At 51.8% G+C, this 20,966-nt stretch overlaps 1 protein-coding gene across 1 annotated transcript in view; it reads left to right on the top strand.

The window, feature by feature from the left end:
* Positions 1-20,966, top strand: part of LOC106860795 (IgGFc-binding protein-like) — a 60,404-nt gene that overhangs the window by 21,758 nt on the left and 17,680 nt on the right. Inside the window, exons 12-47 of the mRNA XM_088171008.1 lie at positions 74-273; positions 375-755; positions 1,127-1,413; positions 1,813-2,084; positions 2,385-2,468; positions 2,656-2,805; positions 3,401-3,660; positions 3,764-3,851; positions 4,276-4,360; positions 4,639-4,739; positions 5,107-5,348; positions 5,444-5,727; positions 5,842-6,119; positions 6,424-7,022; positions 7,371-7,935; positions 8,090-8,289; positions 8,391-8,771; positions 9,143-9,429; positions 9,829-10,100; positions 10,401-10,484; positions 10,672-10,854; positions 11,779-12,020; positions 12,116-12,399; positions 12,514-12,791; positions 13,096-13,694; positions 14,043-14,607; positions 14,762-14,961; positions 15,063-15,443; positions 15,815-16,101; positions 16,501-16,772; positions 17,073-17,156; positions 17,914-18,161; positions 18,419-18,596; positions 19,098-19,206; positions 19,706-19,800; positions 20,409-20,585. Coding sequence (XP_088027134.1) covers positions 74-273; positions 375-755; positions 1,127-1,413; positions 1,813-2,084; positions 2,385-2,468; positions 2,656-2,805; positions 3,401-3,660; positions 3,764-3,851; positions 4,276-4,360; positions 4,639-4,739; positions 5,107-5,348; positions 5,444-5,727; positions 5,842-6,119; positions 6,424-7,022; positions 7,371-7,935; positions 8,090-8,289; positions 8,391-8,771; positions 9,143-9,429; positions 9,829-10,100; positions 10,401-10,484; positions 10,672-10,854; positions 11,779-12,020; positions 12,116-12,399; positions 12,514-12,791; positions 13,096-13,694; positions 14,043-14,607; positions 14,762-14,961; positions 15,063-15,443; positions 15,815-16,101; positions 16,501-16,772; positions 17,073-17,156; positions 17,914-18,161; positions 18,419-18,596; positions 19,098-19,206; positions 19,706-19,800; positions 20,409-20,585 — 9,282 coding nt within the window. The remainder of the gene's footprint in view (positions 1-73; positions 274-374; positions 756-1,126; positions 1,414-1,812; positions 2,085-2,384; positions 2,469-2,655; positions 2,806-3,400; positions 3,661-3,763; positions 3,852-4,275; positions 4,361-4,638; positions 4,740-5,106; positions 5,349-5,443; positions 5,728-5,841; positions 6,120-6,423; positions 7,023-7,370; positions 7,936-8,089; positions 8,290-8,390; positions 8,772-9,142; positions 9,430-9,828; positions 10,101-10,400; positions 10,485-10,671; positions 10,855-11,778; positions 12,021-12,115; positions 12,400-12,513; positions 12,792-13,095; positions 13,695-14,042; positions 14,608-14,761; positions 14,962-15,062; positions 15,444-15,814; positions 16,102-16,500; positions 16,773-17,072; positions 17,157-17,913; positions 18,162-18,418; positions 18,597-19,097; positions 19,207-19,705; positions 19,801-20,408; positions 20,586-20,966) is intronic.

Raw genomic sequence — 20,966 nt, 5'->3', positions numbered from 1 at the left:
TGGTCATTCCCTTCTCACTCGGCTGTCCATGGCTGAAGTCTTGCTGGTGCTAATTTTCCCCTTCCCATTGCAGCTCTGCAGTGTCCCCCCAACAGCTACTATGACCCCTGCATGACCGGCTGTCCTGCCACCTGTGTTGACCAACAAGCCCCACAGAACTGCTCCAAGCCTTGTGTGGAGGGCTGTGCATGTAGCTCTGGCTTCCTCCTGAGTGGAGACACCTGTGTGCCCGAGGCCAACTGCGGCTGCCTCTTTGAGGGCAACTACTACACTGTGAGTGAAAAGCCTGCCCTGCTTTGCACCCCTGTCAGGCCACCCCTCTGCCTGTGCTTTCCTGCCTCATCCACTGAGGTTTGGTGTTTCCCTGCCTGCAGGAAGGTGAATCCTTCGTGAATGAGAACTGCACTCGCCGGTGCCGCTGTGAAGCCAAAGGCCAGATGGTTTGCTCTGCCTTGTCCTGTGGTGAGGACGAGGTCTGCAAGATCCAGGATGGCCAGAGGGGCTGTTATCCAGCCAACACTGCCATCTGCCACATCTACGGTGACCCACATTACAGCACCTTTGATGGGAAGCTCCACCACTTCCAGGGCTCCTGCAACTACACAGTGGTGACGGGCTGTGACAACTCCTCCGTCGGGTTCAGTGTCACCACCCGTAACAAACATCGTGGCAGCCAGAGCTGGACAGCTCTGGACTCTGTGGCGCTGTCCCTCGAAGGCCTCCACATTGCACTGCGCAAGCACAAGGCAGTCTACGTAAGGCTCTCATTTTTATACCTGGGAACAGCAGGCATGCTGCACACCCTTAAATTACCCCCAGGGTATTTTAATAGTCCCCAGGGAGAGCTTGCTATTCCCTGAGCCTGCTGCATGCTCACAGAAGAGCCTGTTGGGGCTCTGAATGGGCCATGTATGGCTGCTCATGCAGACACAGATCCTTGGTTACTTTCCTGAGCTTTCAGGGTGCCGCTGTACAGTTGCTGCTGTCCTCGTAGGCCTGAGCAGGGTTCCTCCTGCCAGCAAAGCTGTTGGCTCGCTGGCACTGGCACAAGCCTGGTGGGAAACAGTGACCTCTCAGTGGAGGGCACCTCTTCATGCTTCTGTCTCCTTCTGTCCCCCTTCTCCAGATCAACGGTACTCTGGTCTCCCTGCCCGCTTCTCCTGCCGCCGGTGTGACCATTTCCCTGAGCGGCTCCTACGTGCAGGTTTCTACCAAGCTAGGCCTGCAGCTGCGGTTCAATGGGGACAATGAGCTCCTGGTGAAGGTGTCTGAGAAATACAAGGGCAAACTCTGTGGGCTGTGTGGGACGTACACTGGGAGCCAGCAGGACGACTTCATGCGACCCGATGGGGTGGTGGTACCTGACTTCAATGACTTTGGAGCCAGCTGGATGGTGCCAGATGATGAGTGGCCGTGAGTCCTTGTTCCATCATGCAGATGAAGGACAGAAGGGAATGGGGCAGAGGGGGGCTACGAGGGACACCAGGAGGGAGGGCTGGTGATGGCAAGCATGGGACAATGGAGAAGAGGCTTGTTCCTGACCCCAGGGAGAGTGGGCTGACTCTGGGCAGGATGCTTTTCATAAGGATTGCAACTGGCTCAATCGTTTGCTTGTGTCCACCTGAAACCAGGGAGGGCAATGGTGCCTGTGGGCCATGTGTTCCACCCTTTCAAGTGACAGCCATAGGTGCCTGTCTTAGTGAGGGATCTGGCTTGCAGAAGCTGAGGTTATGGCTTGGGAGGAGGTCAGGAAATGCAGTGGCTGCTGTCAACAGGCTGCAGGGAACTCAGGGCTGCCTGTCTGCTTTGTAGGTGTGACCCAGCCATCAGCCCACCTGCATCCTGCTCCCCTGAGGAAGAGGAGGCAGCTAACAAGCAGTGTTCAATCCTCACACACCTCGGTGGCCCATTCCAGCCGTGCCATGCAGTTCTGCCGCCCGAGACATACTTTGAGAGCTGTGTCTATGACCAGTGTGCCACGGGTGGCAGCACGGAGCAGCTCTGCAATGACCTGGGGGCCTATGCTGCAGCCTGTGCTGAGGCAGGCGTTGCTCTGGGAGACTGGAGTGCTGGCACTGTCTGTGGTAAGTCTTCTGTTGACCTCCTTGGATTTCCTTGAATCTCAGAGACAGAGCATGGGGCAGTTTTGGGGCAGTACAGGGGGCAGAGATTTCCCCATGTATCACATAACTAGGCACCCACTCTGGTGGGCCAGCCAGCCCTTGCATGAAGAGACTCTTCCGGACAGGTACAATCCCCGTCCTGCACTTTGTTTGCAATGGTGTAGGAGTGTTTGGGAAGTGTGCAACATCTCCATTTGGGAACAAATCTCCATTATCAAACATGCCTTCTCCACTTCTGTTTCACTCTGTTTCATTCACCAGCTCCTACAACCCCACCCCCCTTGCCAGGCACTACAACGCCGCCTCCAAATACAACAACATCACCGTCACCTGGGACAGGCACAGGTACTGTTGTCTCCCATCTGTGTTTGGTAGTGGCTGTGCTGAGCACTTCCCCTTGACTGGCCACCCTCACCTGTCCACGGGCATGCCATGGTTGTACATGGATGTACCTGAGCCCTGCTGGACATGGGGAAAAGGTGGCCCCACCCTCACTCTACAATCTCTGCTTTCCTTCCTGCACCGTGTTCAGCTCCACCAACAGACTGTAATGTTGCCTGCACATTCGACAATGACTTCTGTGGCTGGGTCCAGGAAGATTACAGCAGCATTGACTGGATAAGGAACAAAGGCCCAACACCCACACCAAATACTGGCCCGTCCTCTGATCACACAACAGGAGGTAAGGACAGCAATCAGGACACAGGCAGAGGGGTGTCCCTGCAAACACAGTAACAAACTTCTAACAGCAAACACAGACCACATCTTTCCTGGCCTTCCTCCAGAGCAATTTGTCCACTGTCCCTGTGGGCCCAAGGATTCCCTTAGGAGGACTTTCCGCCCTGGCAATCAGTTTGTGCTACTCCCAGAGCAGGCAAGGACCTGCCATGTAGCGGAGAATGTAATACACAGCTTGATGACGTGTTGGTCTCTGGGCTAGGCAAAGGGGTCTGTGTCTCTGTTATGAGATCGTGGCTTTTCCAGAAGCCAAAGACGAGACTTCTCCAAGTCTGCAGAGCAATGTGAGGCCTGTGGCAATGCTTTGGAGGTGTTGCCATGTCCCAGGCCAAAGCATAAACCTGCCATGTCCCTGAGAGTACATTCATAGAGGCACTTGGGTCTGGGGAGGGTTGTGGTTTGTGAAGGAATTGTGTTTGCTCTCCCCTCCTTTGACCTGCTTGAAACTGCTGCCAGGGTGCTCCCAGTACTGTGCTTGGATTGTCCATGGCTGCTTTGGGTAGCTCTGATGCGACATTGTGGCTCGTGCTTTGTTTCAGATGGCTACTACATCTTCCTGCAAGGAGGTGATGATGCTCTCCCAGGCTTTGTGGCTCACCTGGTCAGTCCAGTGTGCAGTTGGGAAGGAACACTCTGCTTCCGCTTCTGGTACCACATGTACGGAACTGCTGGAGAAATGGCCCTGGGGGTGTATGTGAAGAAGGATGATGAGCAAGTGCTGGTCTGGAGAGAAGTTGGGAACCATGGGGACATGTGGCACTTGGGAGAGATCACGGTGAACACCACAGGAAACATGCAGGTAAGGCCACAGGCTCTCACTGTCACCTCAGAGGAGCTGTGCTTTCTAATGGCTCTTCACACATGCAGCTGGAGCTAATGCTGGGAATCATTCCCTCCCTTAGATTTTGCTGGAGGGACAGTGGGGTGAAGATGTGCGGAGCAACGTAGCACTGGATGATATCTCCATTGAAATTGGATCCTGTGTAGCAGGTACAAGGCTTGGCTTAGGGAAGGGCAGCTTGAGATATGTCACTGACTGAGGTGGAAGGCTGTGCTAGAGGCAGGAGCACAGGTTGTCTTTAGGCAGTGGTGCAGTCTGTGCCCAAGTCAACTCTCCTCTGGGAGGCTGGAGCAGTGGCACTGCCTGCAGCCACTGTTTTAGTTCACACATTACAAGGCCCACAGGCAAGACATTGACCACAGATACAGAAGGGCCTTGCCTGCTGCTGTCACCCAGCTAGGTTGGTGGCAGAGCCCTTGAGTGGGACAGCTCTGCCTGAGATGACATTCTTCAATCCCTGTCCTGGGTATGCCTGGTCATGGTGTTGGGTACTTCAGAAGGGTGAGGGAACCAGCTGCCCACAACAAAACTCCCCTGTTGGTGCACATCTCCTCTTACACACTCTTGTGCTAGGTCCATGGACACCAACACCCACAGTCCCCGTGCCAAGTACCACAACGGAGCCTGTACTCACCACCTCACCAACCAGACCCACACCACCACTGCCACCTCCCATCCCCTTCTGAATCTGCTTGTTGAAACTTTTCATTTTGCTTCCTCCAAGGCCCATGATAAGGATGGAGTGTTCATACTGAAGAGGAGTGTGTCTCCTCCCATCTCCCAGCTCTGCTGCTGCTGGTAGTGTTTTTGCAGAAACATAACAATACCATCCCTGTCCTGGGTCTCTCGGATAAGCTTGTTGGGTTTTTCAGGAAGGCTGGATTAGCTGTTTACAACAAAGGCCCATGTTGACACTTACGACTTCTTCGTCTGTCTCTCCATAGGTTCACTTCCTACTACATCCCCTACTCCACTGCCTAACATTACAACACAGACGACACCAAGACCACCAACAACAACACCTGGGATGACCTCAGGTACTGCTGTTATTAGTAGAGTTCTGAATCCTCTTCAAAACCGGTACTGAGAATATGGTGCATTTGTGTTTAAGGGCTGTTGTTTGTTTTATTTCAACCTCCCCAAATGATAAGACATTAAATCCTCTTCCTCTTCTAAGGGTTTGTGTGGGACAGCTGTGCTTGTAGCATTAGGACATTTGAACAGCTTTGAATTGTATGCCTGTAAAAATTAATACTGTAATGATATAGATCTGTAATAACTCTGCTTGCCTGTAAACCCAATAGAGCAGTCATGCTCTAAATGGTGTTTGAGCAAAGTGAGCTGGGGAGGAGAGGCAGTAGGAGGTGCTCAACTGAAAGTTTTCTCTGGTCTTTCCACTGTCAGGCACCTGTGTGGTGGAAGGAGACCCTCACTACCACACATTCGACAAGCAGTTACACCATTTCATGGGCACCTGCACCTACACCCTCTCCAAGCTGTGTGAGGGCAACAGCTCCCTGCCCTACTTCAATGTGGAAGCGGCCAACGAGCACAGGGGAGGCAACACCCGTGTGTCCTATGTCCGATACGTGGATGTCGATGTGGCTGACCAGCGGATAAGGCTGGGACAGGGTGGAGTGGTGACGGTGAGCTTGGGGGGTGCATGCTGTGGGGCTGTGGGAGAGGAGAGAACTGTGCCAAATGGGCTGCTCCAATCCTGTCTCGGTTCCTGCCCTTCCAGGTCAATGGAGTGGAAGAGATCCTGCCTTGCAGCCCATCCGAAGGCGTGCAGGTCCTGTCCAGCGGCTTCTACACCATGGTCATGACAGACTTTGGCTTGAGAGTCAAGTTTGATGGGAAGCATCGGGTGGAGGTGACACTTCCAAGCACCTATGGGCAGAAGGTTTGTGGCATGTGTGGGAACTACAACGGGATGGCAGCAGATGACTTCCAGAACCCTGAAGGGACAATGGAGCCAGACTCCACCAGCCTGGGCAACAGCTGGGAGGTGTCCAACAACAGCAGGTGAGCATGGCCCCCAGCAGCTCTGAGGATACATTGGGCAAGGGAAGCAGGAGGAGAAGGCATCAGGAGAAGTCCACAAATGACCCAGGGGCCCTTCTGCCTGTCTTTCCACAGCTGCTCAGCCGGACTTCTGCCCACCCCAGCCTGCAATGAGACTGACAAGCAAGTCATCATCAGCAGCCACTTCTGTGGGCTCCTCACTGACCCCAGCGGCCCATTTCAGGTGTGCCATGCTGTGCTGAGCCCCAACAGCTACTTTGACACCTGCTCCTATGACCTCTGTGAGCTGGGGCTGGACCGTGAGACCCTGTGCAAGAGCTTGCAGTCCTATGCAGATGCCTGCCAGTCACTTGGTGTCCAGATACCTGTGTGGAGGAATGCAACCTTCTGCCGTAAGTCCAGACATGGTACCATGGGCCAGTACGCTCAGAAAAACACAGGACACAGTGGACACAGTTGGACGAGTGAACTGGGGAATAAGAACTACTCTCCCCCATTGGCTATAGGGATATAGAGATAGATATCAGTATTAGAGGCACCATTTTCTGTTTCATTTTCTTCGGGTACGACTGAGAATACAAGTAGAGCCAAAGAGACCGTAGAGAGAAGAGAGACAGTTGCTTTTTCAAAGGGGGCTATTCAGCCAAATGCTGTATTCTGTTCTCCAAGTAACTGCTTGGTTTTCTATCTTGGTAGCGATCACTTGTCCGGCCAACAGTCACTACGAGTCCTGTGCTGCAGCCTGCCCTGCCACCTGTGTTGACCCAATGGCTCCAGATACCTGCAGCCTGCCGTGTGTGGAGGGCTGTGTGTGTGACAGCGGGTACCTGCTCTACAATGACCGCTGCGTGCCCAGCCAGCAGTGTGGCTGCTGGCACAACGGGCAGCACTACCCCGTGGGCTCCGAGTTCTGGACGGACGACAGCTGCTCCTCCAAGTGCACGTGTCCCGCACGAGGAAGCAAAGTCCAGTGCTTCAATGCCTCCTGCCCTGCGGGCCAGTACTGTGGGGTGCAGAACGGGAAACCTGTGTGCCTCGAACACTCCTACGGCATCTGCCACGTGCACGGAGACCCCCACTACAAATCCTTTGACAAAGTGAGGCACAACTTCATGGGCAACTGCACCTACACCCTGGCCAAAGTGTGCTCCAACACCACCTCCCTGCCCTACTTCAACGTGGAGGCCAAGAATGAGCACCGTGGCAACACCCGAGTGTCCTACGTGCGCGAAGTCGTGGTTGAGGTGTACGGACAGCGCATCGTCATCACCAAGCAGCAGACGAGCCACGTGCTGGTAAGCAGTGGGGCTGGCTCCTGTGGGGTGTGGCTGCAAGGCAGGGCTGGCTGCAGCTGGCAGGGCCTGGCAGGTGCCAGGGGTGGCTTGGTTCTCTTGAAGGCACTGGGTCACTTTGTTTTGCCTTTCTGGAGGGGCTGCACGAGGAAGAAGCCGATGGGGAACGTGGGCCCTGTTGAGTACAGTGCAGAGCACAACAGACAGCTCTGTGAGCCCCAGTGGTGTTGGGGTGTGAGGACATCCCAGGCAGCTGTTTGCCATGCCTGGGCTGCCAGCTGCTTTCCCTGGGCAGGAGCAGCCAGGGAGGCTGGGGACAGGCGCGGGGCTCACTGTGGCTGTGTGCCGTAGGTGAACAACGTGCGGCAGACGTTGCCGGTGAGCGCAGCGGGAGGGGCCATCACGGTGAGCAAGAGCGGTCGCTACATCGTCCTGGAGACAGACTTCAACCTCAGAGTGTCCTACGACACTGACCACTCGGTGGAGGTGAAGGTGCCCACCACCTACTTCAACCTGACCTGTGGCATGTGTGGCAACTTCAACAACCGCAAAGACGACGAGTACATGATGCCCAACGGGCAACAAGCCGCAAACTCCAATGAGCTGGGGGAGAGCTGGCAGGTCCCGGACAGTGACCCCTCCTGCGGTGTCCCTGTGCCTTCCCCGCCCTGCAGCGCAGAAGAGGAGGAGCTCTACCGCTCCGACCAGTTCTGTGGCCTACTGACCACCAGGCCTAGCTCTTTTGAGAATTGCCACGGCGTGATCAACCCCCAGGACTACTTTGACACCTGCTTGTACGACTTGTGTGCCCTGAATGGTGGCCAGGAGTTCCTGTGTGCTGCTCTGGAGGCCTATGCCGACGCGTGCCAGGCAGCTGGTGTGACTGTTCTTCCCTGGAGGAATGCTACCTTCTGCCGTGAGTACCTGTCTTGCCATTGCCAGAAAGGGAAAAATGGGCCACACCCTCTGCTCTGAACCTCTGGCCAAAGCCAGTCTTTGGTCATTCCCTTCTCACTCGGCTGTCCATGGCTGAAGTCTTGCTGGTGCTAATTTTCCCCTTCCCATTGCAGCTCTGCAGTGTCCCCCCAACAGCTACTATGACCCCTGCATGACCGGCTGTCCTGCCACCTGTGTTGACCAACAAGCCCCACAGAACTGCTCCAAGCCTTGTGTGGAGGGCTGTGCATGTAGCTCTGGCTTCCTCCTGAGTGGAGACACCTGTGTGCCCGAGGCCAACTGCGGCTGCCTCTTTGAGGGCAACTACTACACTGTGAGTGAAAAGCCTGCCCTGCTTTGCACCCCTGTCAGGCCACCCCTCTGCCTGTGCTTTCCTGCCTCATCCACTGAGGTTTGGTGTTTCCCTGCCTGCAGGAAGGTGAATCCTTCGTGAATGAGAACTGCACTCGCCGGTGCCGCTGTGAAGCCAAAGGCCAGATGGTTTGCTCTGCCTTGTCCTGTGGTGAGGACGAGGTCTGCAAGATCCAGGATGGCCAGAGGGGCTGTTATCCAGCCAACACTGCCATCTGCCACATCTACGGTGACCCACATTACAGCACCTTTGATGGGAAGCTCCACCACTTCCAGGGCTCCTGCAACTACACAGTGGTGACGGGCTGTGACAACTCCTCCGTCGGGTTCAGTGTCACCACCCGTAACAAACATCGTGGCAGCCAGAGCTGGACAGCTCTGGACTCTGTGGCGCTGTCCCTCGAAGGCCTCCACATTGCACTGCGCAAGCACAAGGCAGTCTACGTAAGGCTCTCATTTTTATACCTGGGAACAGCAGGCATGCTGCACACCCTTAAATTACCCCCAGGGTATTTTAATAGTCCCCAGGGAGAGCTTGCTATTCCCTGAGCCTGCTGCATGCTCACAGAAGAGCCTGTTGGGGCTCTGAATGGGCCATGTATGGCTGCTCATGCAGACACAGATCCTTGGTTACTTTCCTGAGCTTTCAGGGTGCCGCTGTACAGTTGCTGCTGTCCTCGTAGGCCTGAGCAGGGTTCCTCCTGCCAGCAAAGCTGTTGGCTCGCTGGCACTGGCACAAGCCTGGTGGGAAACAGTGACCTCTCAATGGAGGGCACCTCTTCATGCTTCTGTCTCCTTCTGTCCCCCTTCTCCAGATCAACGGTACTCTGGTCTCCCTGCCCGCTTCTCCTGCCGCCGGTGTGACCATTTCCCTGAGCGGCTCCTACGTGCAGGTTTCTACCAAGCTAGGCCTGCAGCTGCGGTTCAATGGGGACAATGAGCTCCTGGTGAAGGTGTCTGAGAAATACAAGGGCAAACTCTGTGGGCTGTGTGGGACGTACACTGGGAGCCAGCAGGACGACTTCATGCGACCCGATGGGGTGGTGGTACCTGACTTCAATGACTTTGGAGCCAGCTGGATGGTGCCAGATGATGAGTGGCCGTGAGTCCTTGTTCCATCATGCAGATGAAGGACAGAAGGGAATGGGGCAGAGGGGGGCTACGAGGGACACCAGGAGGGAGGGCTGGTGATGGCAAGCATGGGACAATGGAGAAGAGGCTTGTTCCTGACCCCAGGGAGAGTGGGCTGACTCTGGGCAGGATGCTTTTCATAAGGATTGCAACTGGCTCAATCGTTTGCTTGTGTCCACCTGAAACCAGGGAGGGCAATGGTGCCTGTGGGCCATGTGTTCCACCCTTTCAAGTGACAGCCATAGGTGCCTGTCTTAGTGAGGGATCTGGCTTGCAGAAGCTGAGGTTATGGCTTGGGAGGAGGTCAGGAAATGCAGTGGCTGCTGTCAACAGGCTGCAGGGAACTCAGGGCTGCCTGTCTGCTTTGTAGGTGTGACCCAGCCATCAGCCCACCTGCATCCTGCTCCCCTGAGGAAGAGGAGGCAGCTAACAAGCAGTGTTCAATCCTCACACACCTCGGTGGCCCATTCCAGCCGTGCCATGCAGTTCTGCCGCCCGAGACATACTTTGAGAGCTGTGTCTATGACCAGTGTGCCACGGGTGGCAGCACGGAGCAGCTCTGCAATGACCTGGGGGCCTATGCTGCAGCCTGTGCTGAGGCAGGCGTTGCTCTGGGAGACTGGAGTGCTGGCACTGTCTGTGGTAAGTCTTCTGTTGACCTCCTTGGATTTCCTTGAATCTCAGAGACAGAGCATGGGGCAGTTTTGGGGCAGTACAGGGGGCAGAGATTTCCCCATGTATCACATAACTAGGCACCCACTCTGGTGGGCCAGCCAGCCCTTGCATGAAGAGACTCTTCCGGACAGGTACAATCCCCGTCCTGCACTTTGTTTGCAATGGTGTAGGAGTGTTTGGGAAGTGTGCAACATCTCCATTTGGGAACAAATCTCCATTATCAAACATGCCTTCTCCACTTCTGTTTCACTCTGTTTCATTCACCAGCTCCTACAACCCCACCCCCCTTGCCAGGCACTACAACGCCGCCTCCAAATACAACAACATCACCGTCACCTGGGACAGGCACAGGTACTGTTGTCTCCCATCTGTGTTTGGTAGTGGCTGTGCTGAGCACTTCCCCTTGACTGGCCACCCTCACCTGTCCACGGGCATGCCATGGTTGTACATGGATGTACCTGAGCCCTGCTGGACATGGGGAAAAGGTGGCCCCACCCTCACTCTACAACCTCTGCTTTCCTTCCTGCACCGTGTTCAGCTCCACCAACAGACTGTAATGTTGCCTGCACATTTGTCAATGATTTCTGTGGGTGGATCCTGGAAGATTACAGCAGCTTTTCCTTGCTAAGCACACTTCCAGAACATCTTTTCTCTTCTGGGAGTCTTTCTGCCTTCCATGTCTATACATCTTCCAATAGGTCTCTTTGCCACAGTGTTGATGGTTTTGTAGGAATACAGCAGCTATGTGATAGTTATCTCACGCACTCTTTATTGCCATGTCCATATATATTTAAATTAGTCTTTTGTATGGCAAATTTTCGTCCATTATATGGATGTTATTGTCTGTATATTTTATAATTTAATTTAATTTCCTAATTTTGCATTTTTTTCAGATATGATCCAATTATATTTTCTTGGACAATATTTGTTTATTACGTAGGATACATACTAAAATATCAGTCTAGATAAATTCTAATTGCTGGTTTCCTCCAATTTTAATCGCTAATGTCTATACCTATCTGCTGGTTATGTACAAGAGATTTCTGACTCACCTACTCAATTTAGATTTCTTCTGCTTTTCTTGGGAACTGTTTATGTCTTTCTTTGTATGGAGTAAAGTTTGACACAAAGACACAACCCTAAATGTAGCTGTATTTTAACATGGCATTGAAAAGCAAAGATGCTTTCCTTATTTTTGTTATTTTTGGTAAATATCATGAAGCTCCCTCCGGCTCAACTCTGATAAGGGTGATGGGAAGTTTATTTCCCTTAAAACTAGAAGTTTTTATCAGCATTCAAAATCTTATGCAGGTCTCACACGTAAAAGCAGACACCGTGTACCTCCATTTGTGCATATTATCAGTGGCTATTTAATTTTAATATTTTTAAGTGTGTAAAGGATATCTTGTGAAAGCAATATTCAGTTTAAGTTCCATAAATTATATAAGTACAGTACCCCAGACAGCTGGTAATGCAGCGGTCTATTCTGGCTAACCAATCCTGTGAAATTTTTGAGTAAATTCTTGCTATTTAGTGAGAAAGAACCTTTCAGATCTGGACAATAAAAGCTCACTGCTCCAGTTTATATAACGATGTCTTAATAATGCCTTTTACCCAACTTTCTTCATCAACTTTCCACTGTCAGGCACCTGTGTGGTGGAAGGAGACCCTCACTACCACACATTCGACAAGCAGTTACACCATTTCATGGGCACCTGCACCTACACCCTCTCCAAGCTGTGTGAGGGCAACAGCTCCCTGCCCTACTTCAATGTGGAAGCGGCCAACGAGCACAGGGGAGGCAACACCCGTGTGTCCTATGTCCGATACGTGGATGTCGATGTGGCTGACCAGCGGATAAGGCTGGGACAGGGTGGAGTGGTGACGGTGAGCTTGGGGGGTGCATGCTGTGGGGCTGTGGGAGAGGAGAGAACTGTGCCAAATGGGCTGCTCCAATCCTGTCTCGGTTCCTGCCCTTCCAGGTCAATGGAGTGGAAGAGATCCTGCCTTGCAGCCCATCCGAAGGCGTGCAGGTCCTGTCCAGCGGCTTCTACACCATGGTCACGACAGACTTTGGCTTGAGAGTCAAGTTTGATGGGAAGCATCGGGTGGAGGTGACACTTCCAAGCACCTATGGGCAGAAGGTTTGTGGCATGTGTGGGAACTACAACGGGATGGCAGCAGATGACTTCCAGAACCCTGAAGGGACAATGGAGCCAGACTCCACCAGCCTGGGCAACAGCTGGGAGGTGTCCAACAACAGCAGGTGAGCATGGCCCCCAGCAGCTCTGAGGATACATTGGGCAAGGGAAGCAGGAGGAGAAGGCATCAGGAGAAGTCCACAAATGACCCAGGGGCCCTTCTGCCTGTCTTTCCACAGCTGCTCAGCCGGACTTCTGCCCACCCCAGCCTGCAATGAGACTGACAAGCAAGTCATCAGCAGCAGCCACTTCTGTGGGCTCCTCACTGACCCCAGCGGCCCATTTCAGGTGTGCCATGCTGTGCTGAGCCCCAACAGCTACTTTGACACCTGCTCCTATGACCTCTGTGAGCTGGGGCTGGACCGCGAGACCCTGTGCAAGAGCTTGCAGTCCTATGCAGATGCCTGCCAGTCACTTGGTGTCCAGATACCTGTGTGGAGGAATGCAACCTTCTGCCGTAAGTCCAGACATGGTACCATGGGCCAGTACGCTCAGAAAAACACAGGACACAGTGGACACAGTTGGACGAGTGAACTGGGGAATAAGAACTACTCTCCCCCATTGGCTGTAGGGATATAGAGATAGATATCAGTATTAGAGGCACCATTTTCTGTTTCATTTTCTTCGGGTACGACTGAGAATACAAGTAGAGCCAAAGAGACCGCAGAGAGAAGAGAGACAGTTCCTTTTTCAAAGGGGGCTATTCAGCCAAATGCTGTATTCTGTTCTCCAAGTAACTGCTTGGTTTTCTATCTTGGTAGCGATCACTTGTCCGGCCAACAGTCACTACGAGTCCTGTGCTGCAGCCTGCCCTGCCACCTGTGTTGACCCAATGGCTCCAGATACCTGCAGCCTGCCGTGTGTGGAGGGCTGTGTGTGTGACAGCGGGTACCTGCTCTACAATGACCGCTGCGTGCCCAGCCAGCAGTGTGGCTGCTGGCACAACGGGCAGCACTACCCCGTGGGCTCCGAGTTCTGGACGGACGACAGCTGCTCCTCCAAGTGCACGTGTCCCGCACGAGGAAGCAAAGTCCAGTGCTTCAATGCCTCCTGCCCTGCGGGCCAGTACTGTGGGGTGCAGAACGGAAAACCTGTGTGCCTCGAACACTCCTACGGCATCTGCCACGTGCACGGAGACCCCCACTACAAATCCTTTGACAAAGTGAGGCACAACTTCATGGGCAACTGCACCTACACCCTGGCCAAAGTGTGCTCCAACACCACCTCCCTGCCCTACTTCAACGTGGAGGCCAAGAATGAGCACCGTGGCAACACCCGAGTGTCCTACGTGCGTGAAGTCGTGGTTGAGGTGTACGGACAGCGCATCGTCATCACCAAGCAGCAGACGAGCCACGTGCTGGTAAGCAGTGGGGCTGGCTCCTGTAGGGTGTGGCTGCAAGGCAGGGCTGGCTGCAGCTGGCAGGGCCTGGCAGGTGCCAGGGGTGGCTTGGTTCTCTTGAAGGCACTGGGTCACTTTTTTTTGCCTTTCTGGAGGGGCTGCACGAGGAAGAAGCCGATGGGGAACGTGGGCCCTGTTGAGTACAGTGCAGAGCACAACAGACAGCTCTGTGAGCCCCAGTGGTGTTGGGGTGTGAGGACATCCCAGGCAGCTGTTTGCCATGCCTGGGCTGCCAGCTGCTTTCCCTGGGCAGGAGCAGCCAGGGAGGCTGGGGACAGGCGCGGGGCTCACTGTGGCTGTGTGCCGTAGGTGAACAACGTGCGGCAGACGTTGCCGGTGAGCGCAGCGGGAGGGGCCATCACGGTGAGCAAGAGCGGTCGCTACATCGTCCTGGAGACAGACTTCAACCTCAGAGTGTCCTACGACACCGACCACTCGGTGGAGGTGAAGGTGCCCACCACCTACTTCAACCTGACCTGTGGCATGTGTGGCAACTTCAACAACCGCAAAGACGACGAGTACATGATGCCCAACGGGCAACAAGCCGCAAACTCCAATGAGCTGGGGGAGAGCTGGCAGGTCCCGGACAGTGACCCCTCCTGCGGTGTCCCTGTGCCTTCCCCGCCCTGCAGCGCAGAAGAGGAGGAGCTCTACCGCTCCGACCAGTTCTGTGGCCTACTGACCACCAGGCCTAGCTCTTTTGAGAATTGCCACGGCGTGATCAACCCCCAGGACTACTTTGACACCTGCTTGTACGACTTGTGTGCCCTGAATGGTGGCCAGGAGTTCCTGTGTGCTGCTCTGGAGGCCTATGCCGACGCGTGCCAGGCAGCTGGTGTGACTGTTCTTCCCTGGAGGAATGCTACCTTCTGCCGTGAGTACCTGTCTTGCCATTGCCAGAAAGGGAAAAATGGGCCACACCCTCTGCTGTGAACCTCTGGCCAAAGCCAGTCTTTGGTCATTCCCTTCTCACTCGGCTGTCCATGGTTGAAGTCTTGCTGGTGCTAATTTTCCCCTTCCCATTGCAGCTCTGCAGTGTCCCCCCAACAGCTACTATGACCCCTGCATGACCGGCTGTCCTGCCACCTGTGTTGACCAACAAGCCCCACAGAACTGCTCCAAGCCTTGTGTGGAGGGCTGTGCATGTAGCTCTGGCTTCCTCCTGAGTGGAGACACCTGTGTGCCCGAGGCCAACTGCGGCTGCCTCTTTGAGGGCAACTACTACACTGTGAGTGAAAAGCCTGCCCTGCTTTGCACCCCTGTCAGGCCACCCCTCTGCCTGTGCTTTCCTGCCTCATCCACTGAGGTTTGGTGTTTCCCTGCCTGCAGGAAGGTGAATCCTTCGTGAATGAGAACTGCACTCGCCGGTGCCGCTGTGAAGCCAAAGGCCAGATGGTTTGCTCTGCCTTGTCCTGTGGTGAGGACGAGGTCTGCAAGATCCAGGATGGCCAGAGGGGCTGTTATCCAGCCAACACTGCCATCTGCCACATCTACGGTGACCCACATTACAGCACCTTTGATGGGAAGCTCCACCACTTCCAGGGCTCCTGCAACTACACAGTGGTGACGGGCTGTGACAACTCCTCCGTCGGGTTCAGTGTCACCACCCGTAACAAACATCGTGGCAGCCAGAGCTGGACAGCTCTGGACTCTGTGGCGCTGTCCCTCGAAGGCCTCCACATTGCACTGCGCAAGCACAAGGCAGTCTACGTAAGGCTCTCATTTTTATACCTGGGAACAGCAGGCATGCTGCACACCCTTAAATTACCCCCAGGGTATTTTAATAGTCCCCAGGGAGAGCTTGCTATTCCCTGAGCCTGCTGCACGCTCACAGAAGAGCCTGTTGGGGCTCTGAATGGGCCATGTATGGCTGCTCATGCAGACACAGATCCTTGGTTACTTTCCTGAGCTTTCAGGGTGCCGCTGTACAGTTGCTGCTGTCCTCGTAGGCCTGGGCAGGGTTCCTCCTGCCAGCAAAGCTGTTGGCTCGCTGGCACTGGCACAAGCCTGGTGGGAAACAGTGACCTCTCAATGGAGGGCACCTCTTCATGCTTCTGTCTCCTTCTGTCCCCCTTCTCCAGATCAACGGTACTCTGGTCTCCCTGCCCGCTTCTCCTGCCGCCGGTGTGACCATTTCCCTGAGCGGCTCCTACGTGCAGGTTTCTACCAAGCTAGGCCTGCAGCTGCGGTTCAATGGGGACAATGAGCTCCTGGTGAAGGTGTCTGAGAAATACAAGGGCAAACTCTGTGGGCTGTGTGGGACGTACACTGGGAGCCAGCAGGACGACTTCATGCGACCCGATGGGGTGGTGGTACCTGACTTCAATGACTTTGGAGCCAGCTGGATGGTGCCAGATGATGAGTGGCCGTGAGTCCTTGTTCCATCATGCAGATGAAGGACAGAAGGGAATGGGGCAGAGGGGGGCTACGAGGGACACCAGGAGGGAGGGCTGGTGATGGCAAGCATGGGACAATGGAGAAGAGGCTTGTTCCTGACCCCAGGGAGAGTGGGCTGACTCTGGGCAGGATGCTTTTCATAAGGATTGCAACTGGCTCAATCGTTTGCTTGTGTCCACCTGAAACCAGGGAGGGCAATGGTGCCTGTGGGCCATGTGTTCCACCCTTTCAAGTGACAGCCATAGGTGCCTGTCTTAGTGAGGGATCTGGCTTGCAGAAGCTGAGGTTATGGCTTGGGAGGAGGTCAGGAAATGCAGTGGCTGCTGTCAACAGGCTGCAGGGAACTCAGGGCTGCCTGTCTGCTTTGTAGGTGTGACCCAGCCATCAGCCCACCTGCATCCTGCTCCCCTGAGGAAGAGGAGGCAGCTAACAAGCAGTGTTCAATCCTCACACACCTCGGTGGCCCATTCCGGCCGTGCCATGCAGTTCTGCCGCCCGAGACATACTTTGAGAGCTGTGTCTATGACCAGTGTGCCACGGGTGGCAGCACGGAGCAGCTCTGCAATGACCTGGGGGCCTATGCTGCAGCCTGTGCTGAGGCAGGCGTTGCTCTGGGAGACTGGAGTGCTGGCACTGTCTGTGGTAAGTCTTCTGTTGACCTCCTTGGATTTCCTTGAATCTCAGAGACAGAGCATGGGGCAGTTTTGGGGCAGTACAGGGGGCAGAGATTTCCCCATGTATCACATAACTAGGCACCCACTCTGGTGGGCCAGCCAGCCCTTGCATGAAGAGACTCTTCCGGACAGGTACAATCCCCGTCCTGCACTTTGTTTGCAATGGTGTAGGAGTGTTTGGGAAGTGTGCAACATCTCCATTTGGGAACAAATCTCCATTATCAAACATGCCTTCTCCACTTCTGTTTCACTCTGTTTCATTCACCAGCTCCTACAACCCCACCCCCCTTGCCAGGCACTACAACGCCGCCTCCAAATACAACAACATCACCGTCACCTGGGACAGGCACAGGTACTGTTGTCTCCCATCTGTGTTTGGTAGTGGCTGTGCTGAGCACTTCCCCTTGACTGGCCACCCTCACCTGTCCACGGGCATGCCATGGTTGTACATGGATGTACCTGAGCCCTGCTGGACATGGGGAAAAGGTGGCCCCACCCTCACTCTACAACCTCTGCTTTCCTTCCTGCACCGTGTTCAGCTCCACCAACAGACTGTAATGTTGCCTGCACATTTGTCAATGATTTCTATGGGTGGATCCTGGAAGATTACAGCAGCTTTTCCTTGCTAAGCACACTTCCAGAACATCTTTTCTCTTCTGGGAGTCTTTCTGCCTTCCATGTCTATACATCTTCCAATAGGTCTCTTTGCCACAGTGTTGATGGTTTTGTAGGAATACAGCAGCTATGTGATAGTTATCTCACGCACTCTTTATTGCCATGTCCATATATATTTAAATTAGTCTTTTGTATGGCAAATTTTCGTCTGTTATACGGATGTATAAAAGCTCACTGCTCCAGTTTATATAATGATGTCTTAATAATGCCTTTTACCCAACTTTCTTCATCAACCTCTATCACAGATTTCTCATACACAAGAGTAGATTCTTTGTGGATCCAAAGATAGATGGCAGGGTTGGCCTTTGGAGTGCTATTGACTGATGTCATCACTGTTCCATCTGAGCAACAAATACAACATAAAATAAACATACTGGAAACCAAGCAGCAGCAAGTCTGGTAAAGACTCAGAGAGATTTTTTCTTTCTTCGCAGATCGTGCTTCCTGCAGTGCCTCTGGGGACCCACATTACAACACTTATGACCACAAAGTCCATAATTTCATGGGAAATTGCACTTACACCCTCTCCAAAGTGTGCACTGTCTCTGAGGGCCTTCCATACTTTGATGTGTCCACAACAAATGAGCACAGAGGAGCCAACACCAAAGTCTCTTATGTGAAGTCAGTGCATGTGGAAGTCTATGACAATCAGATTTCTCTGCTGAAAAACAAGAAAGTGAATGTAAGAATTTAAGATATATAATTTTTAACTGACCTGCAGATAATTATTATCTCTGTAGAATTTATAACAAAACTTTGTCTTTTTGTTAATGATATCGACCTCTTTTAATGAAATCTCCAACAAACTTTCTCAGGTGTTCTTTAATCAGTTCCAGTTTCCCTGTGCACAAGATCCTATCTTTCAGCAATCTGTACTAGCTGGTGATAGTTGTAGGAGTCCCAGGAGCCATACACTTACTTTCACAACTTGCTGTACAGGTGAATGGTCAAAGAATGAACTTGCCTGTATTTATTGAAAAGAAGATCAGTATTCAAAGCAGTGGTGGATATGTTCTCTTGGAAACTGACTTTGGACTGTGGGTGAGATATGATGGAAATCATTATGCAGAAGTGTCTGTGCCCTCTAATTACAGTGGTCTGCTCTGTGGCCTTTGTGGTAAGTGGTAGCTGGTAATTACTTAAAACTTTTTTTGTTAGCATGTAGAAATTACAAGAGTAGTTTGTCTTGCAAGTTTCTGATTATTCTTTGGTTTAGATTATCTGGAATTTTCTAGTTCAATTATCTCTTCATGAGTTTTTCACACTTTCAGTACAGGAAATCTACCTAAGAATATAATGGTGCAAATAGCACTGTTTAATTTTTAGTCCAACATTCTACATGTAGGATGCAAGAAAATTAGTAGGGATTTTTTAGATAAGTTTTTTCTTGGATGCCATGTAATCCAGTTACATTGGAACTTACAGACTTCCTGCTTCAAATGTCTGAGCAGCAGCTCTTGTCAGTAATCAGAACACAATTCTGCTCTTATTTTGCCCGGTACAGATTGGCATTACATACTTATTCTCCCTATCTCAATTTATTTTACAGCCTGAAACCTAGGTTTTTTCTACAGGCTTGAACTTCATAAATCCCACAAATCTCTTTTTATCCTCACAGGTAATTATAATGGTGATCCAAATGATGACAATATCAAGTCCAATGGTGACATTGCAAGTGATTCCACTGATCTTGGAGAAAGCTGGCAGGTGCCTGAGAATAACACCATGTATGTAAAATCATTTCATCATGTAGCATTTTCTGAGCATTTTAAAACCAAATATCTATCTACTTGATGGCTTTTTCATCCAGTGCCATTCTACATCTTCCAGCTGCCCATGAGAGGCAGGGAGCTGGACTTTCACATAAACCAGTGAGTGATAAGAGGGCTTGTGTCCTTTAAGTCTCATTTTCCAAAGCAGGAACTGTCTGTTGAGTGTGAGGGAGGTTGGTACATCACTCCAGTTCCCTGATTGGAAACCATAACTGTTTGGATTGCATAGCTCTTTTTTTTTCAACTAAGAATAAGCCTTTGAATCACCCAGAAGGGATCAAAAAAGAAGTCCATTTAGTGAGAGGGCTGACATCAGCTTTTCAAAGAAGCTGGATAAAGTCTTGTGACAGAAATAAAATGCACTCTTTTGTGCAGAGTTGTCATGTATTAATTTTTCACTGAAAATCTGACAGTAAGAGATGTGAAACATGTTTGATTTGTTTGCTTTCTCCAGATGCTCCAGTGGTGGGACAGAAGAGCAATGTGATCCTGTGTTGGAGACTGAAGCAAAGAAAAACACAGCATGTGGCATGATCACAGACCCGACAGGTAGTGTGTTGGTAGATTCCTGTGAGCCAGGTGACAGAGCATGGTATTGCTTGTTTTGTCCCTTCTCTATAGTCTCTTTTTCTGAGCTTGTATTGGAAGCATATAAAGCCTCCAGTGTGAATGGCCAATGTAAAACCCAGAGGTGCCTGGCCAGAATATGTCATCTGTTCAGACAATGCCAGTGTGTCCATGAATTTTATCTGAGAAAATGCGCAGGGAACATGCTGCTCTTTGTGTTATGGTGACTTGTACTCTGCTTGCTAAAAAGTAGTTCAGATGGACTGTCAGTGTGTGTGTGTTACAAACACTTGATCTGAAATTCTGTACATGTTCCCTGTAATTGTCTAGAATTAGTGGTTTTCCTAGGCAGCAATGCTTAATCTATGTAGCTTGTGTTGTATCAATCATGCAAAATGAAGAAAACCTGATCCAGGGAGCCCATTCTCATACTGTGGATTGTGTATCCATTTCAAGTACTGGATTAATTTACTTAACACAGCCTGGAACATCCACAATGTGTTTGCTGTGACAGAAAATACATGGTGGTCAGTCTTAACATTCCAGTGGGTTTTTTCTATCCTTCTATATATCTTCCTTGATTTACACAGGTATCTTCAAGGACTGTCACTCCAAGGTGCCTCCACAGAATTTCTTTGAAAACTGTGTTTATGACATGTGTTTCACTGGGGGACAAGCAACATCCTTATGCTATGGACTGCAGGCCTATGCTGAGTCGTGTGTCAATGCTGGGATATGCATAGAATGGAGGAATGCTACTCTTTGCCGTGAGTGTTTTGATATAGTTATCTATTCTGAATTTTAATTTCATTGTCCATTACCTTTTCCTTGTGTGTTATTTCATTTTATGCAAAGTTCTGAGTATAGCCTGTCTTTCATAATGCCTTGAGCCTGCTTCAGGTTCAGAACCATTCCAGGATTTGTATAAACCACTAATTTTCTGAACATTAGGATACATGCAGATTAAATCCTTAAAGTTGCGTAATATTTATCATTTGCTATTAGTTTCTTGGAAAAGTCTGATTACATTCAATTGTGTCTTATGTGAGGAATAAGTTCCTTTGCTTCAGTGAAAATCTACCATCCTCAATATAAATGGAGGTAGTAGTCCTCCATAAGACATGTCTATCAATGGCATTTGGTTAAAA

Source organism: Sturnus vulgaris, chromosome 10 (genome assembly GCF_052056855.1).
Source record: "Sturnus vulgaris isolate bStuVul1 chromosome 10, bStuVul1.hap1, whole genome shotgun sequence".
Taxonomy (NCBI): Eukaryota; Metazoa; Chordata; class Aves; order Passeriformes; family Sturnidae; genus Sturnus; species Sturnus vulgaris.
The sequence above is the reverse complement of the archived record's forward strand: the minus strand, read 5'-3'. Positions and strand labels throughout refer to the sequence as shown.